General features: G+C 38.4%; 1 protein-coding gene across 2 annotated transcripts in view; it reads right to left on the bottom strand.

Moving 5' to 3' along the window:
• Positions 1 to 26,432, bottom strand: part of RELN (reelin) — a 289,062-nt gene that overhangs the window by 80,149 nt on the left and 182,481 nt on the right. For both annotated transcript variants that reach the window (XM_065049108.1, XM_065049107.1), the window contains exons 14-22: positions 25,519 to 25,727; positions 23,016 to 23,144; positions 21,758 to 21,867; positions 18,765 to 18,831; positions 17,576 to 17,809; positions 16,811 to 16,972; positions 12,481 to 12,717; positions 5,949 to 6,141; positions 3,120 to 3,232 (exon numbers count right to left, since the gene is read on the bottom strand). In XM_065049108.1, the coding sequence (XP_064905180.1) occupies positions 3,120 to 3,232; positions 5,949 to 6,141; positions 12,481 to 12,717; positions 16,811 to 16,972; positions 17,576 to 17,809; positions 18,765 to 18,831; positions 21,758 to 21,867; positions 23,016 to 23,144; positions 25,519 to 25,727 (1,454 nt within the window). The remainder of the gene's footprint in view (positions 1 to 3,119; positions 3,233 to 5,948; positions 6,142 to 12,480; positions 12,718 to 16,810; positions 16,973 to 17,575; positions 17,810 to 18,764; positions 18,832 to 21,757; positions 21,868 to 23,015; positions 23,145 to 25,518; positions 25,728 to 26,432) is intronic.

The raw sequence follows: 26,432 nt of genomic DNA, 5'->3' as shown, positions 1-26,432 counted from the left end.
AATTTAAAAAAGCTGTTTTAATTAAGAAAAGAGAATAAGGAACTGTCAGCTGCGTTCTCAGTGATAAAATACTGGTTTTCTGGACAGTCAACATTTGGACACATATTCAAATGGGAAGTATCCTATCGAGGAGTTACAAATGCTTTTTATTATAAGCAAAATAAACCTCCACAGTTTCTCTTATTCCTTCTCAGTTTTTGTGATGCTACTGGAAGGCAATCTAGCTTTCTGATGACATTGTCTCTGAGTCAGGCTGATGTCAAATAAAAGTCACTGTTGTTAAGTGACATTTTACATAAGCACAAGGAAATCATGGTGACTCCCAGATGAACTGTGAGTGAAATGATGTTCTTTCTGTTATAAATTTTTTTTGAGATATGATTTCAAATAAAATCATTGTCTTCTCTCAAGATATTAAAAAACTTAGGAATCTAATGCAAATTTGTAGCTGATAGAATTATATTTGCTACCTTCTGAGTTACCATAATTACATTTACTGAATTATCCTGAAACTCTCATTCAGTCATTAGGTGTTGATTTGTTTATGAAGTCAGCAACTGACAGCTGCTTGTATCTCATTAAGGCCTGTTCATATGTAAATGCCTCCCATAAAACTGAAATTAATTTTCATCAGTGTTAGAAATGTTCAGTGTAAGTACAATACAATTTCAGCGAGCAGGTGGATACATTTCATTTCTCTAACACAACTCTCACTGTTGCAGCAGATTTCCTAACATCCCAAATCTTGGATTACACAGGAACCTTGTAAACTCCTGCTTGCCACGTGCAGAACATCTACAGATGTGCAGAAATACCAGAAAGTTTTAAAAGAGAATTATGGACAATTTTCTGGCTGTATGAGCACAGTAATGCAGCCTGATGCTACCTGTGCATGCAGGGTGCAAACCCTCAGCAGGATCTGTGCATGCCAGGGTGAAAGCTCCAGCAATCCAGCAGGGTTGCGCAGGGGTGTGAGGGCAGGTCAAGGCTACCGAGGGCCAGAGCAAGGCTAACGAGACCTCAAGCTCCTGTCCGGAGTCCTCATTTAGGTGGTTTGTCTCCCTGAGCAGCAAGCACAGGGCAGGCTGTGTGTTCAGCAGCTCTCGTCTTCTGGAGCTGAGCCAGAAGGATGGTCCCCAGAGTCACCTTCCCCTTGCCCTGGTTTTGGGAAGGCAGATCTGCCTCTCACCCTCTACACTGTTTTTTCTGGCCATTACTAACTTTTTGCCCACGGGTCTTTTTTGCAGCAGTGTGGGTGGGGAAGAGAGAGGAGGGGGAGGGAGAGCACCCCAAAAAAGAGCCCTGTGGAGCATATTCACTACCAGGCCCCTGGGGTGATGCCCTCTGTGGCAAGGGTGATGGAGGAGTTCTGTACATCACATGTTCACCAGCAACCCCTATTGTAAAGGCAGAAACTTGCCCTCTATTATTAAGTGTGCTTTAAAAATGAAAAAAACCCTCTCTTTCAATCTCAGCCCAAAGTAATGACTGAGCCTTCAGTCTGTTCCTTGTCGGTGAAAAGGAGGGTAAGAGGGAAACGGCTGAGATGTGTCTGGTGTGCCGAATTGATTTTGGTGGGGAACATGCAGCCTTTCTTCCTCTTCACACCTGATCACACCATAGCACAACACAATCATACTGAAAATGTGTTTTATGAAGAACAATGTAATGTTGAGTGGTAATTTGTACCTTAATTACAAACAAAACTCTTCTAAGAGATGGGAATCCCTTCAGATACAAGATGGAGTGTGAAATATTTATGATTTGTGTGCAACGTAAAGCAGGAACCTGGCTATTATTTCATCAAAATTTCTCCCCACAGTCTCCTAAATTACAATGGAATTATTTGCTCCTGTCGCCTTGTATGCTGAGGAAAATTATTAGATCCTAAAGAAAACAAGGCCTACAACACTGATATTAACATCAGCTATACAGTGTATAATAATAACTTTGAGTAGAGCATATATCTTATAAATAAATTTTAAAATAACAGCCTATTTTAGAACATATCCTGCAAAATTGTAGACACTTCTTAAACTCCTGGGTGCCTATGTGAGCCACAGATTTTACAGCTTGTGACACATAACACCATGTAAGATTTCGTACATTATAAACTAACTACAAAGCGGTTATTTCTAGACTTTCTTGTGCCATTTGGTGTTATCTGACCTGATACTATTTAATGATTTAATATTTGCCCCTGACATCTTGCCTGGAAATACAAAATTCTGAATCATGTCTGTACAGTAAAAATGGCCAGTATGTTGAAAGAAGGTATCATTGTGGGGTGGTTGGTAAAAATAGGTTGTGTTGAGGCTGCAGAAAGTGAATAAAAACAGTGAAGGACAGGGAAATACAATGACAACTTAATCTGAGCAAGCTCTCCTTGCAATTGCTGTGGTGCATTCAGGTCACACATAAGCAAGGTGTAACTCTAATTGGAATAATTTAGTTCTCAAATGAAGGAAGCCCTGAAGATTATTGACATTTATGTCAAGTTTTTATTTGTATGTTATAATAAAGTGTTTAAAATAAACAATGGAAGAAATTATCCAGTAAAAAAAAAAATGTTAGGGCAGGCAAACCAAGTTTGATCACAATAAGATGAATAGGGTAGTGCTTTTGATAATTTTTGTTGCTGTTTTTTGCAGAAGTGAATGTTATTTCTGAAGACATGCTATAAAAAGAAGCAAGAGGTAAAAAATTCCCAGAAATGAATCATTAGTTATTGTTTATACAAAGCTTAGGTCTGACGATGTAAACAATGAGGAACGTGCAAAATAAAAATTAACAATCCAAATAAAGCTTTCCTCCAGTGGGCCGCTTGCAGACAAGCACCACTATTTTTGAAAAGGTCTGAACTTTATTAAAAGAGTCACAGCATATACTACAAACACTCCTAAACAATAGTTTCTGGTGACTTCACCAACATTTCACTCTCTAATTATGTAAGGAAGGCATTTCACGTTAAATACCTGCAACTGAGTCAGCCCCAGTACCTTGGCACCCCACCCGCTGGCTTGAGTATGATCTACAGAGGTCTTGAACTTTGTCACAGTAATATAAAAGTAGATGAACTGTCTGCACTCAGCAACAACAAAACCAAAATAAATTCTCACCAAGTCTTCTGTGGTAAAAGAACAGTTATTCTCCTCCACTGAGTAAATTCGCTGGAGTGGTAAATACTTGCTGATGTAAACTCCTGACAGCTCGGCATACTTGGAAGACATTCCTTGAAATAAAATATATCAGAACCAGATTTAATGTTGAGGCAGAATTGGGAACACAAGCAAGGGTTAAACATTTGCAGAACCAGGAGCTTCCCTGGGTCCAGAGCTTGTGGCAAAAGACTGAGAGGCAGAAAAATCCTGGCACGATACAAAAAATTTCTCAGAAAACCAACAGTAGTACAATTTAGGATAGGAGAAAGCAATATGACTCATTTAAAGGGATATATTTAACATTAGCGACTGGTAATTTTTTTATTTTCCTCCATGAGGATTTCTAGCTCATTGTTTTTATTGTTCTCACCCCAGCATCTTGCACGGACTATGTAGTAAGTCTACAAGTCCACTATGGAATTAAACCTATGAAAGTGACCTCCAGACCATTGTACCAGTCATTTTGGAGACCTGCTTGTGAGCCCTTGCCTGGGGATGCTGGCTCCCTCCAGTCCCTCCATCTGGGGGGAACAGCAGTAGGAACCCCCAGAGCCATGCTAGAGCACCCAGCTGTGCTCTCTGGAGTTGCTTCCAGAAGCCTTTCCCATGCTCTGCAGCTGCGCTCCCTCTAAAACTATGGCAAGCGGTATAAATTCCTCCTTCCTGCTTCTATGGTCTTTCCTCAGTTTAACACAGTTTCCTAGAGAGGTGTGTTCCCCAAATTCATTATTATGCCTGGTTCATACTAAACATAAAGGCAGTCTGTTATCCCAGCCTCTTACAGTTTTCTAGACCTGCCCTTCCCATGTTACTCCATTTTTCTGCAATATTATGTTTATTTATATGCTACCTGAACAACACTGAAAACTTTTGTGCTAAGGTTTTGATGAGGTATTAATGCTATTACCAGCCTGTGTGTTCCTTTTCTAGCTGCCCATCCAGAGAGTCCATTCTGCCACTAGTCCCACAGCACAACTTCTCCTACCTGTCCCTACATCTCCGAGAGTCTTTTGCTGTTCATTTCTGTGCTCATCCCCATCAAGGGAGCCTTTGGAACAGACACTTACCTGTGCAAATAGCATACCTTGACTGCTATGAAACTAATAATAAAGCAGTGATTTTCTATGGTAGTTAAAACAATTAAGATTATTTATATAGTTAAAATATAAAGTAATAGTTATATATTAAATATGAAGAAGGGCAGAATGTATTCTTTTACATAAAGCAGTGATTCTCTATGGTAGTTAAAAAAAATTAAGATTATTTATATAGTTAAAATATAAAGTAATAGTTATATATTAAATATGAAGAAGGGCAGAATGTATTCTTTTACATAGAAATTTATTGCTCTAATATCTTAGAGAGTTAAATGAAGTTATAATAGCTTATTTTGCCTTTTTTTTTTTTTTTTTCCAGTTGGTTTTCTAAAGGCTTAGTTTCCTTTCCAGCAATTTTCAAACATTTTTCATTGATTCATCTCCCTTAAAAGATCTTATAAACCAGGCTGTGATCAGTGTGTGTGAAGCAAATAAAACTTTCAAACATTTCAATTAATTAGTGTTTTGTGTTTCCACCAGATTACATCCTTGACATATACTACAAATAGCCCTCTATTACTCTTTTATCGCAGCAACATGGGCAGTGTGAGAAAAGTGATTTAGCTGCAATTTCTTCTCTCTGAACTCAGATCTGCTGAGAGAGGAAAGGAGCACTAAGATCTGAAGACAACTGATCTTCCACTGATGGCAAGGACAAACCCCAAACACCCACTTCTAGGAACTATTCTTGGACACCGTAATGATGCCCGCTAAGTATAAAAGACATGAACATTGTTTGAAATACAGTATTTATAGCTTCCCTCTGAATTCTGTTTAAGGTAAGAAAGAGTTACTTGGATTTGCAAAGTTTACAAACTCGGATATTGCCGTTTCTCTACTCTGCCCACCAAAGAAAAGGTAGCGAAACACAATGTGGCAAAAGCTAACAGGATGATGCTTTCATTGCTCACAGAAGATGTGGGTCTGGACGGTCAAATTCCTCTGAGAACATACAGAACAGGCAGCGAAAAGGCCCCAGGACAAGTTCCCTGACACCCTCTGAACCTGCTTGGAGGCAGCTGAAGGACTTTGTTAGTTCACCCTGAGGTCAGGGAAAGTCCGGTTTGCCATCTCAGAGGGAAAACAAAAGCACAAATTATGGCCAAATGCACTATCACATTTGTGCTGAGACAGGGCTGACCCACACGGGGAAACAGCAGCCGACGCCGCTATTTGCACTTCGAGCAGAGACAGGGAAACAGCCGGTCATTACAGCCCTGGACTGTGTTTGAACCAGGGCTGGGAGATGAAAGGCTCCACATTACAATCCCCTGAAGGAATGCGCTTTCCATTTACGAAATGGCTGCGCACAAGGGCAGAAAGAATTTCTATCCATTTAAATTCCAGGAAACAGTAGATGCATTTTGCTTTGAAAAACAAAGCAATAGCACAGGAAAGATCTTGGCCATTACTCTGTAGCTCTGTCTAACTCTGCCCCAGTTATTTTCTCAGTGTTGGTCCATTCCTGTCACAATTTTGTGTTTCAGGGTCTCAGATATCTTTCTTCCTAATGGCATAAAAAACAGCTGAAATACTTTTACCAGTCATTATGACTGATTCTGACTGAGGATTTCTTTATAGAAAGGGGAATGAGGAAAACATCCTTTGTTTCATGCCAGAAATGTATTTCAGATGATCTTTGTATAAAGCAGAGTTTAAGGAAGACAAAGGTCCTCACTGCCAGCCTCACCTCCTGAACAAGATGCCACGTGAGGCCGTGGTTGGTGGAGTATTCCAGTTTCACCTGGTTGTCCATATGAGGAGTAAACTCTTGACCACAGCCCATCACCAAGTTGAACTGTATCATGTACGAAGCTCCGATCTGCATAGACTGGGTCTCCACGTAGCGCATGCTAGAAGCTAACTTCGAATCTCCTGTAAAACTGAGAAATGTAAGGAAAGAATCAGGATCCATCCCCAAAATAATTCCAAATGGAACATTATGGATGGTTCTGGGTTAAACAGAGAGATGCTTCTTTCTTTGTTCTGCAGACTGGCACATGGGATGAGACCACGCACAGAAGTATCTTTCCGTTGGTACTTCTGCAAATTACCGGGAAGGCACTGATGTATCCCAGATTATGAAACACTGAATTATTCTGTTAGTTCTTACTAAAGGTTCTTTGTATTAAGGATCAAGTTAGGATCAGGAGAAGGACAACACAGAAAAAAAGACAACAAAAAGAAAGTTCATTCCCCAGGAGTGTCCATTGCCTAAGGTCATGTCACAGTAACAGCTGTAATTTCATTCAAACATTGGACAGTAAAGATATACTGCATTTAGTTTAAAATACTCTTACTACACAGACTTTTCATTCAATTGATTTTCAAGTGATTCTGTATGCAATGCATTCATTGACTTTTGATCATTTCAGAGTTAATATTGTCTATCTTCGGATTCTTTTCTGCAGGATGTACTGATATAAAAATTAAATTATCCAGTGGGTTGGAGAAGATCATTTTGTCAGTAGTACCACATGCATGGTAACACTATGCATAGTTTGAACTACAGGTTATTTCAATTTAAATGCAGGTTTTTCTTCTATGCACTATTCAAAAGAAAAAAAAAATCAAATTCAAGAGAGGTATAAGGAGGAAGTAATAACAACTTAAACTTTGAATCCTGCACACTAGCCTTCAAAACAGAACATTTTTGAGAAAGTTCATATAGAATGAAGATTGCCTCCCTCTCCTTAGTTTGAGATGTTTAGTTAGTGTCTTCAGAAGTAATGTAGTCCTTTCAGCTTCAACATTTTCTAAGATTGCTCTTAAATGCAAACAATTTAGGATAGAGACTGCATCTTTTTAAAGAAAATTGCTGCAAATCATCATACAAAAATAAAAAGCTATATTCAGTACAGTGGTGATGAAGGAAATTATGTAGTTCAAGGCTACCCTTATGGTTGAGTAAGTTACAGTTTTCGTCTTAAATAAGCAATCCTAATCTTTCAGTATCATACAATAGAACATATTATCTTCTACCCCTGTAAAATTCAAGGTCAGAACAAAGTCAGTGTAAGGACTAGGAATACAAGTCAGTGTTACTTAGCTTTCTTTTAAATTAATTCACTGACCCACTCTGTTTTCTGTAACATCCTTTCCAGAGAGAGAAGTTAAGCCATAAATGGCAGCATCCTACCCTAAAGCTTTAGAACAAATTAGTGAAAGCTGACTTTAGTTTTTTCATTATCAAATTGCTGTTTACTTGGTACAGGTTCCATTTTACTCTCTGACCTTGCTCTCTGTGGTTTCATTTCCTAAAGGAGAATCCAAGTCATGGCACCATATGAAACTACCCCGTCTATGATGACACCAGGCTGAACTGACAAGCCTGAGGGATGGGACACCAAGCAGAGGGACCTGGACAAGCTTGAGAAGTGGGCCCATGCAAACCTCATGAGGTTCAACAAGGGCAAGTGCAAGGTCCTGGACCTGTTTTGGGGCAGCCCCTGGTATCAATACAGGCTGGGGGTGAAGGGATGAAGAGCAGCCCTGTGGAGTAGGACTTCAGGGTACTGGGAAATGAAAGACTGGACAATGTGCACTCACAGCCCAGAAGGCAAATTGGATCTTGGTTTGCATCAAAAGGAGCAAGGTCAGCTGGAGGGCCTCTTGCTATAGGACAAGGGGTAATGGTTTATAACTAAAGGAGGGGAGATTCAGGCTGGACATGAGGAAGAAATGTTTTACAATGAGGGAGGTAATATACTGGCACAGGTCACCCAGAGGAGTGGTAGATGCCCCATCCCTGGAGACATCCAAGGCAAGGCTGGACTGGGCTCTGAGCAACCTGATTTAGTTGAAGATGTCCCTGCTCATTGTGGGGGGGTTGGACTAGATGACCTTTGAATGTCCCTTCCAACCCAAACTATTCTGTGATTCTATGATACTATGGTTCTATGATTCTATGGCAAATAGCACTATAAACCAACTGTGGATGGGTGTTCCTTTTGCTGCTGGGGCACTATCATAGACAACTGGACCAGAAGGCAGTAAGTTGCCTTGGAAAAATGTATCTCATCTGTTTGCTGTTTCAGTCAATGTTGTCAGTGTTTTCCTTTTCAACAGGAAGGATAATCTGAAGTTGAGCAGAAGATAAAATATACATTCATCAGCAGTCCAGCTGGTAATCTGTGGTTTGTGGCTTCGTTGTTAGAACTGAATCCATCTCAGAAGAATTTGTTTGCCTGAATTTATTTGTCTTCTAAACTTGTACTCCTCAAAATGACAAATACTGGAGATTTAAAAGTTAAAGCTCACTTGGCCTGATATAGTTTTAATTTCTACAATGCAGCTTGAAATTTTGTGGCTAATATGGGACATCAAAGTTTTACTGAAGCCGTCTCAGGAAATCTGTGCAAGTGCAACCAGGCTCTTCAGGTATCAGTCATCCATGTGCATTGTAATCAGCTGAAAGTTATATGTAGCAATGATTTGGAAAATGATTTGGCATTGCACACATAAACCTGGGCACAGCACATCACAGTTACCTAAAGCTCATCTGAACAGAATAAAGGAATTGAAACTAACAGTTTGATGAGACATCTGCCCAGAAGCTATCTTCCCCAAAGTGACAGAAGAAAAGTGAAGGACTGGTGCTCAGTGTAGGTGCAAGAATTAAATGTTTCATTTTGTCTTTGTCTGCACAAAAATTCCCTCTATTCAATACTACTGGTGTAAAATAGAAAAAAAATCTTAAAATCTGATCTTTTTTACTGCTGACACTCAAGTCATGGTTAAACCACTTTAGGTTTAGTATTAACTTTCGTGTAACAACTTAACCACTGGATATTGTACACAGTGAATTAACTAAGCATTGTTTTAAAGTCAAAACAACTGTTTAAAATGGTTATTAAGGAAATGGTAAAAAATAAGCTAGTGAGGAGATTAAGACAATCTGTGATGCTCCATAAGAAGCTCTTTTACGGGGAGAAAATCGCATTATAGGTTCACAAAGTCCTTTATCATCCACAAATTGCCGCCAGCTGAACAAGGGTAGCATTAAAGGTGGGGGCTCCACCTTACTTGCCATTTCTGTGCTCTCCATCTCTCCCACATATGTGGGTAGGGGTATGCTCTTCTGCTGGAATACCAAATGTTTTCTTTCTTTGTCCTGGGAGTCATGCAGCTGGAATACTTTTCCACATTTTGTAAAAGACAGACTAATATCTGTGGCGTAACAATAATTAACTAAAAAATTCTTCAGAAACAAGAATGCAAAGGCTACATTTTTTGTATAAATATGTATCTGTGAGTTGGTTTCAAGCATGTATATAATTAGACCTGTGGAGGCACAGGAACACAATACCCATAGGTGCCCTCAGAACAATCGCTTTCCCTCCAAGCACTGCCAACTAATTGGTACTTCTGGGAATGGTATCACAGCCAATGTCAGCCAACCTGCGCTGCTCTAAACTGCTCTGGGATCCCCAGAGTTACCACATTTTCAAGGCCGGTACTTTCAGGAATACTGAAAAGCCACAAGGATGCAGTTGGTTTTGTAAAGCTGCATTGGCCAAGAATATTGACACGATGGCCAAACGCTCACACCAGCCTCAGCTGGAGATGTTTATGTCTTTTTACATCACATCATACCTTCTTTGTTATGTAATTCCTAAATGTATTAATATATCTTAACTAAGTCATTTACCCAAAATAAACTTTCTGCATGTTAGGGAGTAAAAATTGATATAAAACACAAACCATTTTGTAAACACAGGTATACTATCAAGCTGATGCAGGGCAGCTGCATTGCATCGCTCCATAAGGACAGTTCAACCTGTCCCCAGGCTGCTCCAGGAACAGTGGGACACTCTATTGTCCACTACATTGAGTTAAATCATACTGTTGTAATCTGACTGAAAACAGTTTATTTATATAATGCTATTTTATTTGTGTCCAGAAGAATATAAAAAAACCCCAAACAAACAAACAAAATCCACAACAAAAACACCTATGCGGTAGCATCTTTATCAATACTTAAAAGCACTCAGCAAGTGGCTGTAAATATTCTATAACACTCCAGAGGCATTTGGGTAAAACCTTGCCTGTGTATGAGCATTTTGGAGAAGTGATGTATTAACATACATAATCAAACATTTCATTTTAAAAGCATTCTCGAGTCCTTTCAGTAAACTCAATACATTTGCTGTAATAAAGTCTAAGAACCAATCTGAAACAAAATGTTAATGATTGCAATCAAATAAAGTGACTGTTCCAGATATGGACCATTATAAAACACTTATAAATCACATTTGTTCAAAATATATGTATATCAACTAACCCTTCTTTTCTTAAAGAAGCCAGATATTGAAAAGAAAACCTTCCTCCTCAACAAAAATTAAAATCCCCGCCTCAGTTTCCTGCAATTTTAAGGATAAATATTGCAGGTTTAGAGATTCTGAATCAGGAATGGAGGCCTAATAGACAATTAAAGGCAACTCAGTGAAAATGGGCCTGAGAATGACACCCTGTAAAATGATTTATAGCGTGTTAACCATAGTTCCACAAATGAAAAGCAGTTGTCAGACTTTTCTCAAGAGAATGATGTCAATGCTACTGCAAACTCTGCTCATAGAAAGTCATGAGTTAGAAAATGAGAACCAAATGGACTCACAGCTGGGAAAAGCCAACAATAATTAATTTAACTAGCAGCCATTTGTACAGACTTCGTGTAAGTTTAAAAATTTCCCTTGAGAGAAACAAGGTCAGTGAAGGATAGAGTTCATGTCTTCCAGTGATAATGAAAAATACTTATACATAAATAGTAAGGAAATATTGCAAAGGCTTTGAATCTTTATTGATGCGTGGAATGTTCAATATTCCCACTATGACTGAGCACTACAAATCCTAGGCAATATGTGGGATGGAGAATTTAGCTTAGCATTTTATTATTTTGATTCTGATTTAGAGACATAGGAGGGAAACAGAGGAACCTCTGCTATCTTGAATAACCTACCCCCCTACCCATGATAAATTGGTCTTACAAGAACAGAGGGAAAACAATGTCATTAAAGCGCTTTCATTCCAGCTCTTTGATGAAAAAGATGCAAACAATTTGAGCCCTAACATGTTGTTTCATTTTAATGAGCAGCGAGTACCTTCCTTGTCCTTATTAAAGTGGTTAATGGTGCTTCTACTGCCTCATTATCACCGGTAGAACACATTGGGTTTTGTTCCTACTGTTAAGCCAACTCCTTTTAGTTTGACAGATGATCAGAAAGTCAAATCAGCTTGCTCAGAGATACTTGTTAATAAAATTCCAACAGTGTTTCTCTGAGTGTCCACGGGGACACTAAAATTATTTATATTTTCTTGAGGTTTTCTATAATTGCTGTGATTGTACTTTCTCCAAATAAATATATCTGTGCCAATTAAAGCCATACAGGGTTTATATATTGATCAGAGTAGCACAAAACCGGTGTTTGGTTTTAATCAAAACACAGATTAAATTGAGCTTCATTTGTATTAATAACAAATTTTACACTTATGTACTCCAGAACTTAATTTTTGTGAAGCAGATTAATATTTTACTAAAAATGCTTATTTTTACACAATCTGAAGAGAGTTTTCTTCTTCTTTGTTATTCACTTTTTTTTTCTTTTCTCACCTTTTTTTTTTTTCCTTTGGGCAGGTGATGTTTTCTCACTTTTGTTTCTAAATACACAGCATCTTTTAGGCATAATTTCAATATGTCATAATGATGCACAGTATTAATGACAAAATAGATATAATATCAGACAAAATATCTACAGATGACTAACATTATTCTACCAACATTCTACTGCCTTTCCTTTTAGGAGTGTAACCTAAATGTAACCTACATAAACAAATATGAACACCACTTACAAAATATTTGGTGTTTGTACTTAACAGATGTTTTCCATAACCTGCATACTCATATTAACCTGGTTGGATTTTAAGTGAAGATTATAAAAATTTTCTACATAGTTTCTATTAGGATATTTTAAAAATATTTTGTGGGGAAAGAATGCTACATTTAAGGTTCCCATCAAAAATAAATCTCTGTGCTGTGGGGTGTAAAAACTTATTGCTAATTGTAATTTGATTAGTGACAGCGTTTTTGTCTATAACGTGAGGATGAGACAAAATTACTCTGAATAGCTGCCAGGAAGACTCAGCTGCAGAAGTCACTTGGTTCTTAGCAGGATGAACAGACAAGGAAAACAACAGTACAACAGAAATGAGTATGTGTTTCTCACCAAAGGGTCCAGTCATGTCCACAGTAGGGCTGAACATTTCCCAGGTAGAATCCCAGAGACTGTGTGACTTCAACTAGGTTGGTGAAGTCCAGACTGATGCTATTGAAGAGCACAGAGGTCATGATGATTTCATCGATTGCCCACACATCTTCTCCTTGAGAAGAGTGATATGGTTGCCACCATCTGAACTGAATACCAATCTGTCTTGCATCTTCAGGCAGCTCCACTGAAATTATTCTGGAAAGCAAAACAAAGTTATTACTGAAAGTTTTACTGTTTGTACATGGGGATGTATTTTATAGTTATTTTTTCTTACTGACTCCAAAAATCATGGGTTAAATTCAGCCCACAAATTCCTTGGCATGTACTGGTGTAGCTTGTACCAGTGACATGGACAGGGGAATCATTAATTCTCTTGGTAGTCAATGTATTTAGTGAAATACACATGTAAGAGCCACCAATTTTGTAAATTTTGCTGCTGCTGTCGAGCTCTCTGCAATTTTTACAGCTGCTCTTGCTTGCCAGAAGAAAACTAAATGCCCTCAATCTGAAACTCAGGAGTTTAGATTGCTGAAAGGGATGATCAGCTGACAAAGATTTACGAATTCCAGCTCCACTTTCTCAGACTCAGTGGATTTTATCCTGATCTGAAGAGACGCATCTTCTTAACATCTGGGCTTGTTTCTTCCCAGCACTAACATCATGCCTGTGTTGCTCTTGTCCTAGAAGAACACGTCTCTTCAAATTGCCACGTTAAAGTGGAAAAGGTTCATCTTGTCAGACACTGTGATTATGTGTAGCCTCATGGCACACTTTTCCTCTGTAGTTGCTAGAGAAGGAATTGGAAGCGAGTCCCAGGCTTTTCTCCTGGTATGCAAGGTCACCTGATTTGTCATGGCAGCTATGTCAACAAACCCATAATTGACAAACTGCAAAGAAAATTAAGAGTAATATCTAATTTCCAGCAACAATTATCATACACAGCAGCAGGGAGCATGTATTAATTGCCACAGCAATGACACCTTCTTGAAAGCTCCATAAATCACCAGGACCATGGTGTCCCACACAACACACGTGAGCTGTGAAACAGACTGGCAACAGCGACATTTGTCTCCATTGGTGTAAGATTACCTGCTGGCAAAAGAGTTTTCAGCAAGCTCATAATGAATCAGATGTTTTTCTTTCTCTCTTAGAGGAAATGTGGATAAAATGACAAATCAGGTAAATTGGAAACATCATTTTGTACTTTAGCATCATGTTTTTCCAGCTTTAAGGCTTTCTAAGCTGCCTGTTGTAATGTTTTGTTCTGTGCCTGTGAAAGTCTTGTGCCTGCAGCACTCTTACTGCAAAACCACACTCTTAAAACTGACTTGCTAAACTGTCCTTGTAAAGAGTAAATTTATAATGCTGCTGTTCTATGTCACACTGATTTTAAAGAAGAATTCATCAATCAGTTAGCAAAGAAAAATTGAACATCTTGGCTAAACAGGTGCGAAAGACTCAAAAAGTCCTGGCTGTCATTTCTAGGAGCCACTTTCTGCCCGTCGCAGTGTGGAAAGAGCAGCATCAAGGGACAGCCAGAGGTGATGGCTGCTGTGTCCCCATGGCAAGGGACCAGCAGTGCACACACTTTATATGTGGCGGATACATTTATTTTGCGGCTCAAATAAACATGCTTGAATGGCTTCATACCCATCTAAGAGAAAGACCAAGCCCCATTACTCTCTGGCATGTGAATAAACTATTCTTACAAGGAATTTCTTTCTACCAAGGGTTCCCTAATAAGCAGAAACTCTATGACTTTTGGGGTCAATTTCTAAATTGCTGCTGATGCTAAAAGGAACCAATGTTTTTGTCTTTCATAGGCCAGCAAGGTGAACCTGAGGACCGCTGGTACCCTGGCTAGGAGGAGCACTGCATCCAGTGTACACCACGAAGCCATTGGCACTTGTGTGAGCTAATGCTCTGCTATTTCTCTGCTGGTGGCTGTCTCTGATGCCTGCAACTTCCCTTTTACTCTTACCTCTCATAAGCTCACTCACATGGACACTAATTCACACTGACAGTAATTTACAGGAAATCCTAAATCTTGACATACATCACTGATACACCTATGGGATGTTAAAATATTTAACATGTTAAAATAAATTTCTTACCCTAGGGGATTAAGCAAAGACAATTTAAAAACTTTGGTGTAATCCACTGCATGTGGCACATAGGTTAGCACTCAGAACCTGACTACATCACCAGTCATAACAGCTTCTCCTGTCTGGCTTTGATTTGCTGTAGATAGATGGAGAGGGAGGGGTATTCTTGCTAATGACTTTTCTACTGCAGGAAAGAAAAGTGTTCCTATTACCATTACCAGCTACCATTAGATTTCTTAAAAACCAGCTGAGAGACCTTTGCTCTAATCTCATTCTTTCAAGCTATGCGCATACCTAATATTGAAAAGCCACCGCTGTTCTGCTCAGAAGAAAAATGCAGCTGTCAAATGTTAGCAGATTAAATGCACCTTTTCAGCAAAACATTAAATGTGTAATTATTTTTTGTGTGACTGAAGATTAATTAAATTTCTGGATACAGATTGATTGCCAAACTTTTCAGCAGTTCATCTGTTTTAACAAAAATGCTGATATTTTCAGACAACATAATATGAAAAGGTGAAGCTTTCTTCATGTTCCTCATCATAATTATTGCCAGCATTATCTTCAGGTTTGTGCATCTATCATTTTTCTTTCTACTCAGAGTGGAGCATACATATCCCATGGCAAAGCCTTTCTAACCCATGTATGTTGTGCTTAGCTCTTTGCCCTGTCAGAACAACAGAAATTAAGTGCTTCATATTTAATCTCAAAAAGGAAAAAAGGTCTCTAGCATCAATATAATTTACTACATTTATATCTTAAACTTCATTAAAATCAGTCACCTGAATGTACATTTTCCTTTTTGTTATAAAAATTTCATAGTGCTATATATTAAAAACCTTTAGGGAAATGTAATCTCTACAGCTGTAATCTTGAATCTAAGAATTAGAAACAGGGCCATATAAAATATATATGTGACTGTAATAAAGGAAAGGAAAGGAAATTTTGAAGAACGCTTATGAGTGTTCCAGTTCGTAGTATTTTTCTTTTGCAAATATTTAAAACCAGAAATTAAAGTTGACATGCAGTATACTTCTACCAAATACAGCCATTCCTCTCAGATTTTTGGGTATTCGTTATAGCTCCCATGAAATATACTTAATGTTACAAGTTTTTTCCATTGGAATATTCTTAAAAATCTTTTGTATGTTGTAATTTTTGTATTGAGTTATTAACAAAATGAGTAAATATACATATATGTACATACATATACATATCTACATATTTTTTTTAATAAGCTGGTCTGAGCTCAATATATATAAACAATGAAAGTTTATATATCCCCATGAAGGTGGATGCTTCCAGGTCTGAGTGGATTTGCACAGAGCCAGCCGAGATTGTTCTGGGCTTGCAGTACAGGTGTGGTCATGAATACCCCTAATTTTGCATGTACTTTATTAAAATAGGTGGATGGTCTCACAAATGTATAATAACAGTAAGTAATACCTTATCTAAATAAATCAGACACATTCCTCTCTAATCTGACACCAAACACAGGCATGGCTAAATAAAACAAGCTCTTTGTTCAGCTTCTTTGTGATTTGCATGTTGGTGCCCAACAACAGGATGAGGGGCAATGGGCACAGACTGAAAAGTAGGAGGTTTCATCTGAATATAAGGAAAAATTTCTCTCCTGAGTCTGGCCAATGGGCACAAGCACAAAGTCCTGTAATCGCCTTTATAACAGGAGCAGACACAATTTCCCTGCTGACCTGGAGAAACTTTGGTGTTTAGATGTTGTCTCAGCTGTCCTGAGCTGCCTACAAACTCCTAATCCCAGAGGATGGTGCAGTGAAGGTATCTATGGCTTCAAAGCTGCAAATAATTTATGTTAATTTATCTTTACAAGTGGCTGTTTCCATGGGAAGAAACATGCTCTTATTTCCCACAAGCACATTTCTTCCCATTCATCCTGCCCTGCCTCGGCTTGTTCTGTCACATCATCTGAGACTTGGATGCCGTTAAATCCATGAGTTCATTCTTACAGAAGTGGGCAAAAATGGGAAGTGCCCAGAACAGCTGAAAACTTATAAGGAAAAGAGGTAACTTTCGGCATGCAGTGAAAGATCTTCACTCCGCTTACTCCTGCACCATGTGGGTCATTGTACTGACCCTCAGCACTGCATTAATCACTACCAGCATTAATGGCATGTAGAAAACACTCATAATATTTATGCATATACCTTGGTTCGTGGTAGTTGAGGTAAGAATAGTGTTCCAGTAGTTTCCAGGTAATTCCGTTGTCGTAGGAGTAGTGCAGCAGCACTCCTTCCCCGGGCTGGTCGGGTGCTTTGCAGGTGCTCAGCACTGACTTGCTGCCCAGACGTAGCGTGAACTGCAGGAACCTGGATTAGAATTACACAAATATTTACGGAGTACCATTTTCATACTCATGGTTCTTTTTTTTTTTTTTTTTTTTTTTTACCCTAACCAGGTTGTTTTCAGATCTTCTTAATCCAGACAAATTTTGATAAATATCAGTTATGGGGTTTTGTACATGCAATTTGTTTTTACTGTCAAATAATGCAATGTGGCACACATAGCTAAAAAATGCCAATCATTACAGCATTTAATTATTTATTAGGCACTGAAGGGGAGGGAGAGTTAGTGAATGGATCTAATCAGCTGCCACAAGCTGTCAAATAAACACAACCTTATAAATAATTAATTAACACTTGGCTTTGACACTCAGGTTTGATATTAACATTTCATATTTTCCACCAGAGCTGTACAATAACTTCCCTCCTGTCTGTTTTGAGCCCTGTTGTTTACAAAGCAGGGGGAAAAACAGCAAGGATATGAAATCACCATTAAAATATGGAACTGGGAGTTTTCAAAAAACTTTTCTTCCTGCTAAAACAATCAGCTTAATAATACACAAGGTTGTAACTGGAAGGGGAGGGGTTCCCCAGTTTTTTTGCCTCGCATTTCTGCTCTTCCCCTCTCACCTGGACTGGGAGCTGTCAAGGAAGGAGGTGATGAGCTGGCGTCTCCCGTCCTTGTTGAAGACCAGGGCCTTGCCGCTGGCCAGGACCCCGCAGCCGAAGCTGACCTCGGCCCCCCGGATGGAGTAAAAGTTGTGGTAGGAGGAGAGGCGGGAGCTGGCAAAGCTCTCGGAAATGAACATGGGGAAGGTCTGTGAGGCCGTCTCACATGCCGGCCCTGAAAATCCGGGGTCGCACCTGGGGGTGACGGAGACCAAACAGTGTAATTAATAACCCATCTTCTGCTGTTGGCTAGCAAACCAACATGGTGACTACAGCTGTTCATGGGTGGAAGACGCCTACAAAATCCCTCTCACATCCAAGACCCAAGAAACTCTTTAAACTTTATTTAGGTTTCGCACAGCCAATGCCATTCTTTCAGCTAATAATTACTTTTCCAATTAAAGAAAAATCATGGTTATGAACACTCCCCTCCACTCCCAATCTACATACAATGCACAATACAAAAATACTATTCTTAATTTTTGGAGCAAAAATACTGCTGACATAATTTGTTTTCCTTCACATGTGAAATTATTAATTTGCTTTTATCTGTAGCTTGTCACATGTGATAAGAAGAAATTATGCAACAGAAGAGAACACCCCATGGCTCACGCTCTTGTTAATACCCCAAAATAGTTACACCAATATTTCGCACGTGCTTACTGATTTTGAGTCAAGTACCTTTACTTTTTAGGCTAGAACAGTTTGAACAAGCCAGATTCAGAAGAAAAGTAGAGTGCTGACCTTCTGTCCTTGAGGTCCGCTAGGTTATGGGATATCACAACTATGAAAATTGTGATTCTTTCCCAAAATGTAATGTAAAAGTAATACAGTCCTAAATCACCTCTAAAACCAGAAAAAAACACACATCACTGGCATTTCAGTGTGCTCTGCGGCACATTTTAAGGTGAACCAGAAATTTGACTCTGTCCCAAAAGAAAATTATTATTTAAAAAAATTAAATATGCTGCTGTTTAGAAAGATTGATTTTGATCTCTCCAGTAAGATTTATGCATTTTGAGGTCTATGCTAGTTTTATATTTAGTCATCTCAAAAAGCAAGGGTTAAAGTGAATATCACTTCAACTTTCAGATCATCAAGTGAAGTATGTGACAGAAATTGAATACAGGTACTGAATTTTAACTCTTACTTGCAGCCATTTCTAGTACACTGTCCTCGCCCTGAGCAGAATTTGAGGCAAGATGGACCAATATAAACTGCAGAGAAAAGAAATCAGTTAAATGAAAGGCTTTGTCATGTGATAAGCAGCATGGAACATGTACAAGAAAGAATACAGGCCTGAACATACAGTTACTGTATTTATCTTAATCCCACTAGCTGGAAGACGTCTACAAAAGGATAAAATGCATTTGATTGCATCCTGCTGTAGAACCAAGTAATGGAATTTTGTACAAGGATAGACAGGGGTAATTTATTATTTAGTGGGTAATGTCTATGTGTGGCTTGAGGTACTAGTGATGTTTTAATTAATGCACCTGATTTTTCTAAGATCATGAATGAGATCAGATGGGTTGTTACATATTGTCTATTTTCTTATATTTTCTTTTCTTCATCTTATTTCAGAAATATAATCCCATATATGTATTAGTACATTCCAGCAGTACTCTTCTAGATTTTTTAAACTGTGCCGGTGCTCCTCTGACTGAAAGCCATGTACTTCATAGGATTTATGGGAATGAGAACTTGCCCTGATAAGTCTTAAGTAACTATTAACTATCATACACTTTCACTGATTCTTTCAAATTGAATAAAACTTCAAATTGTATGCACTCAAATATATTCCAGATTTGTTTTACTCTTTTATTTCTTCTTCCTCCATTGACTCCTAGTGAACAGTGTTGATATTTTGTGAAAAATAAGAAGGAAGGAAAGATGAGCAAATGTCAGTATAATCTGCACTTCATTGCATTACTCTGGGTACAGCCCAAAGTGTTAACCTGTGGGCAATGTTCTTTCAATATAATATGACAAACAAGCCTTAATCATGAACACTGTAACCTTTTCTGTTGAAGAATGCCTATTACTTGGAGTTGTCCACTTGCACTGTGCTTTTTGGAATGTCATCCAAATAGCCACCAATTCTGCATAATCTATAACAACCAGTATTTATTCCCTCTCTTAGTTTTTTGATAATGCCCATCATAGCAGTGTGTCAGTACTCCCTTGCAGACACACTCTAAATCCCTGCTAGCTACTCGCTGTAACTAACTCCCCATCAGACTTCATGTGATTTCTAGATTTTCTCACTTTTCAGGGTGCAAAAATGCTGCTCGGTCTGTTTGATTCATTTGTCTCTTTCAAGGTCCTTTTGAGGGGGTGGTAAAAGTAGAAGAGTTAAAGACGTTATGATGTCACTCAAAATGAAAAAAAGCTTTACGAAAATTGGCAGGTTTCCAGTGTTTCTAAAAGATGGCCATCTTCCAGATTTCATTTAAAACTTAACTCACATAAGAAACAGTTGTGAAGCTAGAAGTCAGAGTGCTGAATCCTTGAAAATCTTCCCCTCCTTGAAAATTTGGGTGGTTTGCCAATGTTTATAAGTCTTTCCCTACAGTACTGAAGTGCAAAGCTTCAGTTCCACTAGTATCTGACAAAGGAGGGACCCAAAACCTCATTAAAAAGTTTGTCTTTAAAACTTGATTCCCGTGTCATGGTTCTACACCTCAAACAAATGTCAGAGCAGGCACTTTTTAGGCAGATGGTTGGTAAAACTGCTTTTGAGGTGGTACACACTGGAGCATGCAGCATCCTTTGATGGAACTGTGTTTAGTTCTACAAGCAAAGGAGGTGCATGTACATGAATTGTCCATTAATTTTCAAAATTTTGCTGTTTTGTTCTCTTGCAAAGCATTTGGATCCTTGAATTGATTTAATCTTGCTGATGTTTCTGTGAACTTCTGGGAGTGTCTCCAGCATTTCCAGTCTGCATTTTCTTGGGTAGCAGCTCATCTTTGCAAATACTGACAGACATCTTCTTTTGTACATATACCTAAATTTTCCTGTCATTTTACTTTCTTTTTGATGTATATCATCATCTCTAAAGAAAAGCATTAATTCTCTATGCAGAATGTCAAGATGATGCTACTTCCCATTAATGCAATTAAGATAATAATTTTCATTAGTTTTTGTGAAAAACTTTCATTTGTGGCATTATATTATCAAGGCAGTTTCAACGATAATCTTTTCAAAACTAGGCATTAATCTATTTTAAGAATTTTCCAAGATGTAACTATTTACCGTTCCCAAGCTTCATATCTAACCTTACCAGGAATCACTTCAAAATTTCACAGGGTATTGTACATCACCTTAAATTTTTAAAACACATACTTCACATATCTAATTAAACAAATTCTGGATGTACTTTACTTAGTCCCAAATAATTTAAGGCTAACAAGCAAGCTAAAAAGATTGCACCTTGTCATAGTTAGTCCTTTCAATCATACTTATTTCTACATTTCATACCATGTGTCTATTTTATCCTGTGTTCCTAAATATTTTTTTCTGTGCTTTAAAGTATTTCCTTTCATATCTGACTGTGGTTACCCTCTGAACTACATTTTGTAATTAGATGAGTCAATATAAGCTCATCCCAGTTGTCCACATCCATTTAAAGAACAGGTAGGTCAAAAATAATTTCCTAAAAGAATAGCTCCATGAAACAGATGGTCCTTTCCTCCTGAAGATATTGTAAACAATATTAAAGTGTTGTCAGTGTTTCAGTAGCAGCATTGCTTTCTGAAGGTCTTCTATGTCCAGAAGGAAAAATATGTCCCAGTTACTGTAACTCCACTTAGGCTGGCACAGAACGTGTCCTTAATAGCATAGAATAGTACCTATTTATGTAATTAGGACCAAGCAGTCAGAGGAAATGCTATATTAAGCCCTGGCCACCAATATATTTTCCTGGAAAGCATTCAATTAAAAGAAAAAGCAGGGTAATCTACCAGGCTATTGCATTTTCAGATGACAGAATTCCCCTCCAGCTTCAAAATGCACCTGTAACCAAGTACAGATAAGAAGAAAAGGAATTTTGACCCGTGATTCTGGAAAATATGTTTACTTGGAGCAGCATATAAAAATTTACTCTTCTGATGTATCATGATCGTGGATAAGAATACTAACTATTATCGATTGCCCACATATTTCCAAGGATCGGTCCTGTTTGTCTCCATCGAATCCTGGTGTCACTTGTTAATGCTGCATTGGGAAGGGGAATAGTTATTCGGTTCCACCTGAAATACATATAAAACAAATGCTAGCATTTTACACTGATAGTTGGTAAGCAACTGCATGTTTTACGGATATATTTACTTATACTGGAAGCTTTGTGAAGTTTTTTCATTGTAAAATCTGGTCAAATGAAGCAGTGAAGCTACTACAGCTTTAGAATATATACATGGAAATAAAGAGCAGGGCCCACAATATTTTCATACAATATACGAATGTCAATTATTCCATTATAAACCTTAGCCATTTTTTGCCTGTATGGACGTATGAACTCACTAAAGATCTTAACCTGCTTCACTGCAGCAACTTCTCCATCACAATGAGTATGACCTAAACTGCATACTGCATTAAACCTTTTGGTACAACTGAGCTCTGGTGGAAACCCACGTGGGTGAGAAGAGGGACATGGATGATTTGGCCTGCTGTGGTCTCGGCCATCATTCTCATATCATCCACAAGGGTTACACCTGCTACACACACCAGGGGTAATGGTTCCTATGAAAATCGTATGGAAATGGTGATCACCAGATAACAGCAATGCTTCAACTACGCTCAATTCTCATGGTCATACCCGCTGCTCTGACGTGTTTCTGGAACACGGGATACAGAGGGATACAGAACCACGGGATTTGCACTATGCAACAAGATGTCACTGTTACTTTTATGGTCAGAACAGTACTGAAGACACAATAAAGACAAGGGTTGATACAAGAAAGTGACACTAACAACCATCCCCATCTGCAGAACTACAGAGGATGTGCTTCGTTGTAACCCAGTACTAGGATTCCAAACGAGTAAAGGTGGATGTAAATACGGATTTGACTGATGGTTCCTCTGACTAACAGGAAAACTTTTGTGGCTTTGAGATGGTATAACTTTTATTTTATACACCAGCATGCTGCCCACAGGATTTTATTTTTTCTTATTTATCTTTAGTATCAGAAAAATAATGTTATACTGCAGAAGTAGCCCCATATATTTCAAATGTCATTACTGGGCAGCCAGGGGGACCAGAACACTCCTTCCTTGCTGTCCTCAGCTAGTAAAAAATGAAAGATGACATGGGGTTGTATGCTTTGCTGCTTTCTTCTGACAGCTATAATTCACTTCTCTAGTATTGCATCTCCGTTAGCTTCGCAGAGAACACTCTCACCCGCTGTAATTTTCAGAGGCGTAGACCGTGCTGTGGGGAAGGTGAGGCCCAGCACATATCTCAGGCAAACACTCGGTGTGGACCAGGGACCAAGAACGACCATGGTTGGTTGAAAACTCCAAGCTGACACTAATACCACAGTGAAAGAAAGAAAGAAAGGAGAAAGACACCATAAGCCTACCTGGCATAGATATGAACATAGAAGTATCAACACTGAGAAACCACCAACTCTGCTGTTCCTAATTACTGATGCTGAAGTGTGAAATAATTTTAAGCAGACTTTGAATACAAAAAATCCTGAAAATACAAACATGAAAAAAATCTCAGTGTTAAAAAAACAAAAAGGTAGCCTACAGACTAAGGACTGTCTAAACACCTAGTCCTTGTTTGGCCAACATCTAGCTAGTGTTTTTATGCTGCCACTGTTAAATAAGCTGATGTTACTCTCATATTTAGCTAGAAATGGCTTCAAAAATAATGAGGAGAAAACTTGGATTAATAGGAGCCAGAAAGCATTATGGGAGCACAGGACACTTTTAACTGCCAGCTGCTAACATTACATCTTCACAAGGTGGCAAAAGACCACTAGTTATTTATGCACTGGCTGGCTCTTCCCTTCCATTGGTGACAAATATTAACTTCATTGAACTTGTTGGTCATCTTCCTCTTCCACACCTCGTGCCAGAATGGAGATCAGAAAGCACTATGTAACCATGAAAATCACCAGCCCCCACCGAGGACTACAGAGGGTGGATGGGACCCGGGGAAGGACACCCTTCAGAGAGCCCCTGGAGCAGGACAAGGCCCTGGGAGCCCAGGGACCCTCTGTGTTGCTGGTCTTTGGAAGCTTCCTCCCACCCCACAGAGCCTGGAGGGCTCAGTGGTGAATTTTTGTGAATTTTGTGACATAACTGTAAGCAAGACCTCCAGATTTGCTTGGAATAAGTCTTCTGTTCTCTATTTTCATAGATGAGTGCTAAACCAAACCATTGATGCTCAGGTAGTGATATTAGAGAACAGGAAACTGAGTCTACAACATCTATCCACCGAGTCTGTAGCACAGAGTTGTTAAACCCATACTACCAAAAGCTCATTGAGAAGTTCAGATTTCAAAAAGTTATTACTATAACTTTTTCCTTCCCTGTTTGACTGCATATTTTTTTTTTTTTAATATTGTTTACAATCTAGGGATATAAGGCAATCCTTAGATCTTTCACATTCTGAAGGTCTTGCAAAAGTAATATAGAAAGTGCTTGATTTATTAAGGATTTAGTATTTTACTGAAAGATTCTTGTAATTTCCTCCATATAATTAGCTTGTAATATTCTGTTTTATTTTAAGTAACGGCAATGGAACATTATAAAAGTCATAATTCATCACCTCAGTACTAAATTATTGGATTATAACTTTTCCTTTTCATTATGATTTGCTGACAATATTACTTTATTTAAATGTACCATCACTGTGATATTGTAAGTGTGTATTAAAATGGTTTATGGAGGTTTTGACTAATTTAGTTCAGATTTAACTATACTGATACCTTGGAGGCTCACATTTGCTGCATATATTCAGTGCAAGTCTCTCACATTTGCAGTAATGAAAGCATTATGAAATGTATTGTAGACCAGGAGATGGGAAATGCTGCTGTATTTGGGAAATACAAATAGGGATAATGGGAACCTAGTGCTTCTTTTGTCATGAAGAGTCTCGTTTCTGCTTCAGAAATAGTTTACACAAAGGAAGAATATTAATATTTCAAAAGATATAATAATCCCGACCAGCTAACAACATCCATCCATGGAGGTTTTCAAGTCGCAGATAGGCAAAGCCATGGCTGACCTGACCTATGCCGGTAACAATCCCGGCTGCAGCAGCAGGTTTCACTTATGAAAGCCCCTTACAACCAACATGTCTAATACTCTACACAATATGAAGCAGCAAATGACTCTCTTCTTTCCCTTTCCCTCCAATTAACTCCATGGAAAAAATAATGTTGAATGTCCAAACAAAGCGAAACCAGTAAAAGTGAAGTTCAGTGGTCAATATACAGGCAGTGAGGTCCCTATGCTGATGATCAACAAGATGAGGGCCTTTTATCACCAGTCTCGTACGAATTAGATCTGCTTGTGGCACCAGTAATCTCTGGGAGGACAGCAGGGCAGGTTTCTGCTGCTGCCTTTAATACTTTCCTCCTTACACAGTATTAAAAGGTAAATCTCATACCCATTAGAAACTGGAGCAAAAATCACTCTAGATCATGAGCATATTTCAGAATAATGAACTAAGAAAACCAAGTTTTGAAAGCTGTTTAACAGACATTGCATATGGAGTATATAAACCTGGGCCTGTGGAGATAAGGAGAAACATTAGCTTTTGAGCAGTTTATATTTGTCATTATTAATTGGCCTCATTGTTTCTGACAAAAAAAAATATTCATATAGATGCTATAAACCAAAATATGCTATAAAGACAATAATCAAAAGAGAAATCTCATCTGTTGTACCTGTTACCAGGTTGATAAGTTCCACAACCCAAATTGATGGAAAACTGGATCATATGAGTAACTGTGGAAGGGAGCACTGGAAGGACGTGAAAGTAGTCCACAGCCCAGACATTCCTGTTGTGGCCTTGGTGACTCTTTTGTTTCAGGCAAAACTTGGTTACTGGAGTCTGCAGGTCTGGACTAATGACGACAGAAACCAGAGATGGAACCTTTAAAAGAAATTAAATCAGGTTTAAATAAAACAAATAATATTTTAAAAGGTACTATTTAAAATAGAAAAGCAACTTCAAATGTCTTGAACCAAATGTGCTTTTCTCTGTCATTACTTCACTTGCATAAGCTTTTTAGCCACCTTCTTCCACAGAAGATCCCAAATAAAAATATTTTATATTATATGTACAGCTATTAAGACGATTGATACCGGTGCTAAATATCAACTTAGTGGGATCAGTTTGGTTGGTTGTAAAGACCTTGTAGGGAATACTACCTTCTATGTTCTGAAAAATACCTGTTTATTTGGTCAGTGTTCAGTTGACCATGGAAGATGATATTTGTCCTGCAGCCTTTCAGCCCACAAGAACAAATGCAGGGTAATGGCATGTCTAGGCTGAATACGTGAGAATGGAGTAACAGCCTGAGTTCACAGGCGCTTCTAGGGAGGATGTTATGTTGTGGAAATAAATGAAAGCACTGCCTTACGGAGCTTAGGCTTTGTCCTAAAGCAACGTAATTAGAACTTTATTATGTCAAAATAGGATGTCAGCTTTAAAACTGCTTGTTTAAAAAAAACCTCTCCACAATGAATTCAGCATAATTTCAGATCCTATCTCTCCCCAAGTTCCCCAATTATTTTTTTATTATTTTACAATTACAGTTTCCTTCGTTTTAAAAAAGTTCTACCCCATCTTTCACAT

This window comes from Columba livia, chromosome 1, assembly GCF_036013475.1.
Source record: "Columba livia isolate bColLiv1 breed racing homer chromosome 1, bColLiv1.pat.W.v2, whole genome shotgun sequence".
NCBI classification, from domain to species: domain Eukaryota; kingdom Metazoa; phylum Chordata; class Aves; order Columbiformes; family Columbidae; genus Columba; species Columba livia.
The sequence above is the reverse complement of the archived record's forward strand: the minus strand, read 5'-3'. Positions and strand labels throughout refer to the sequence as shown.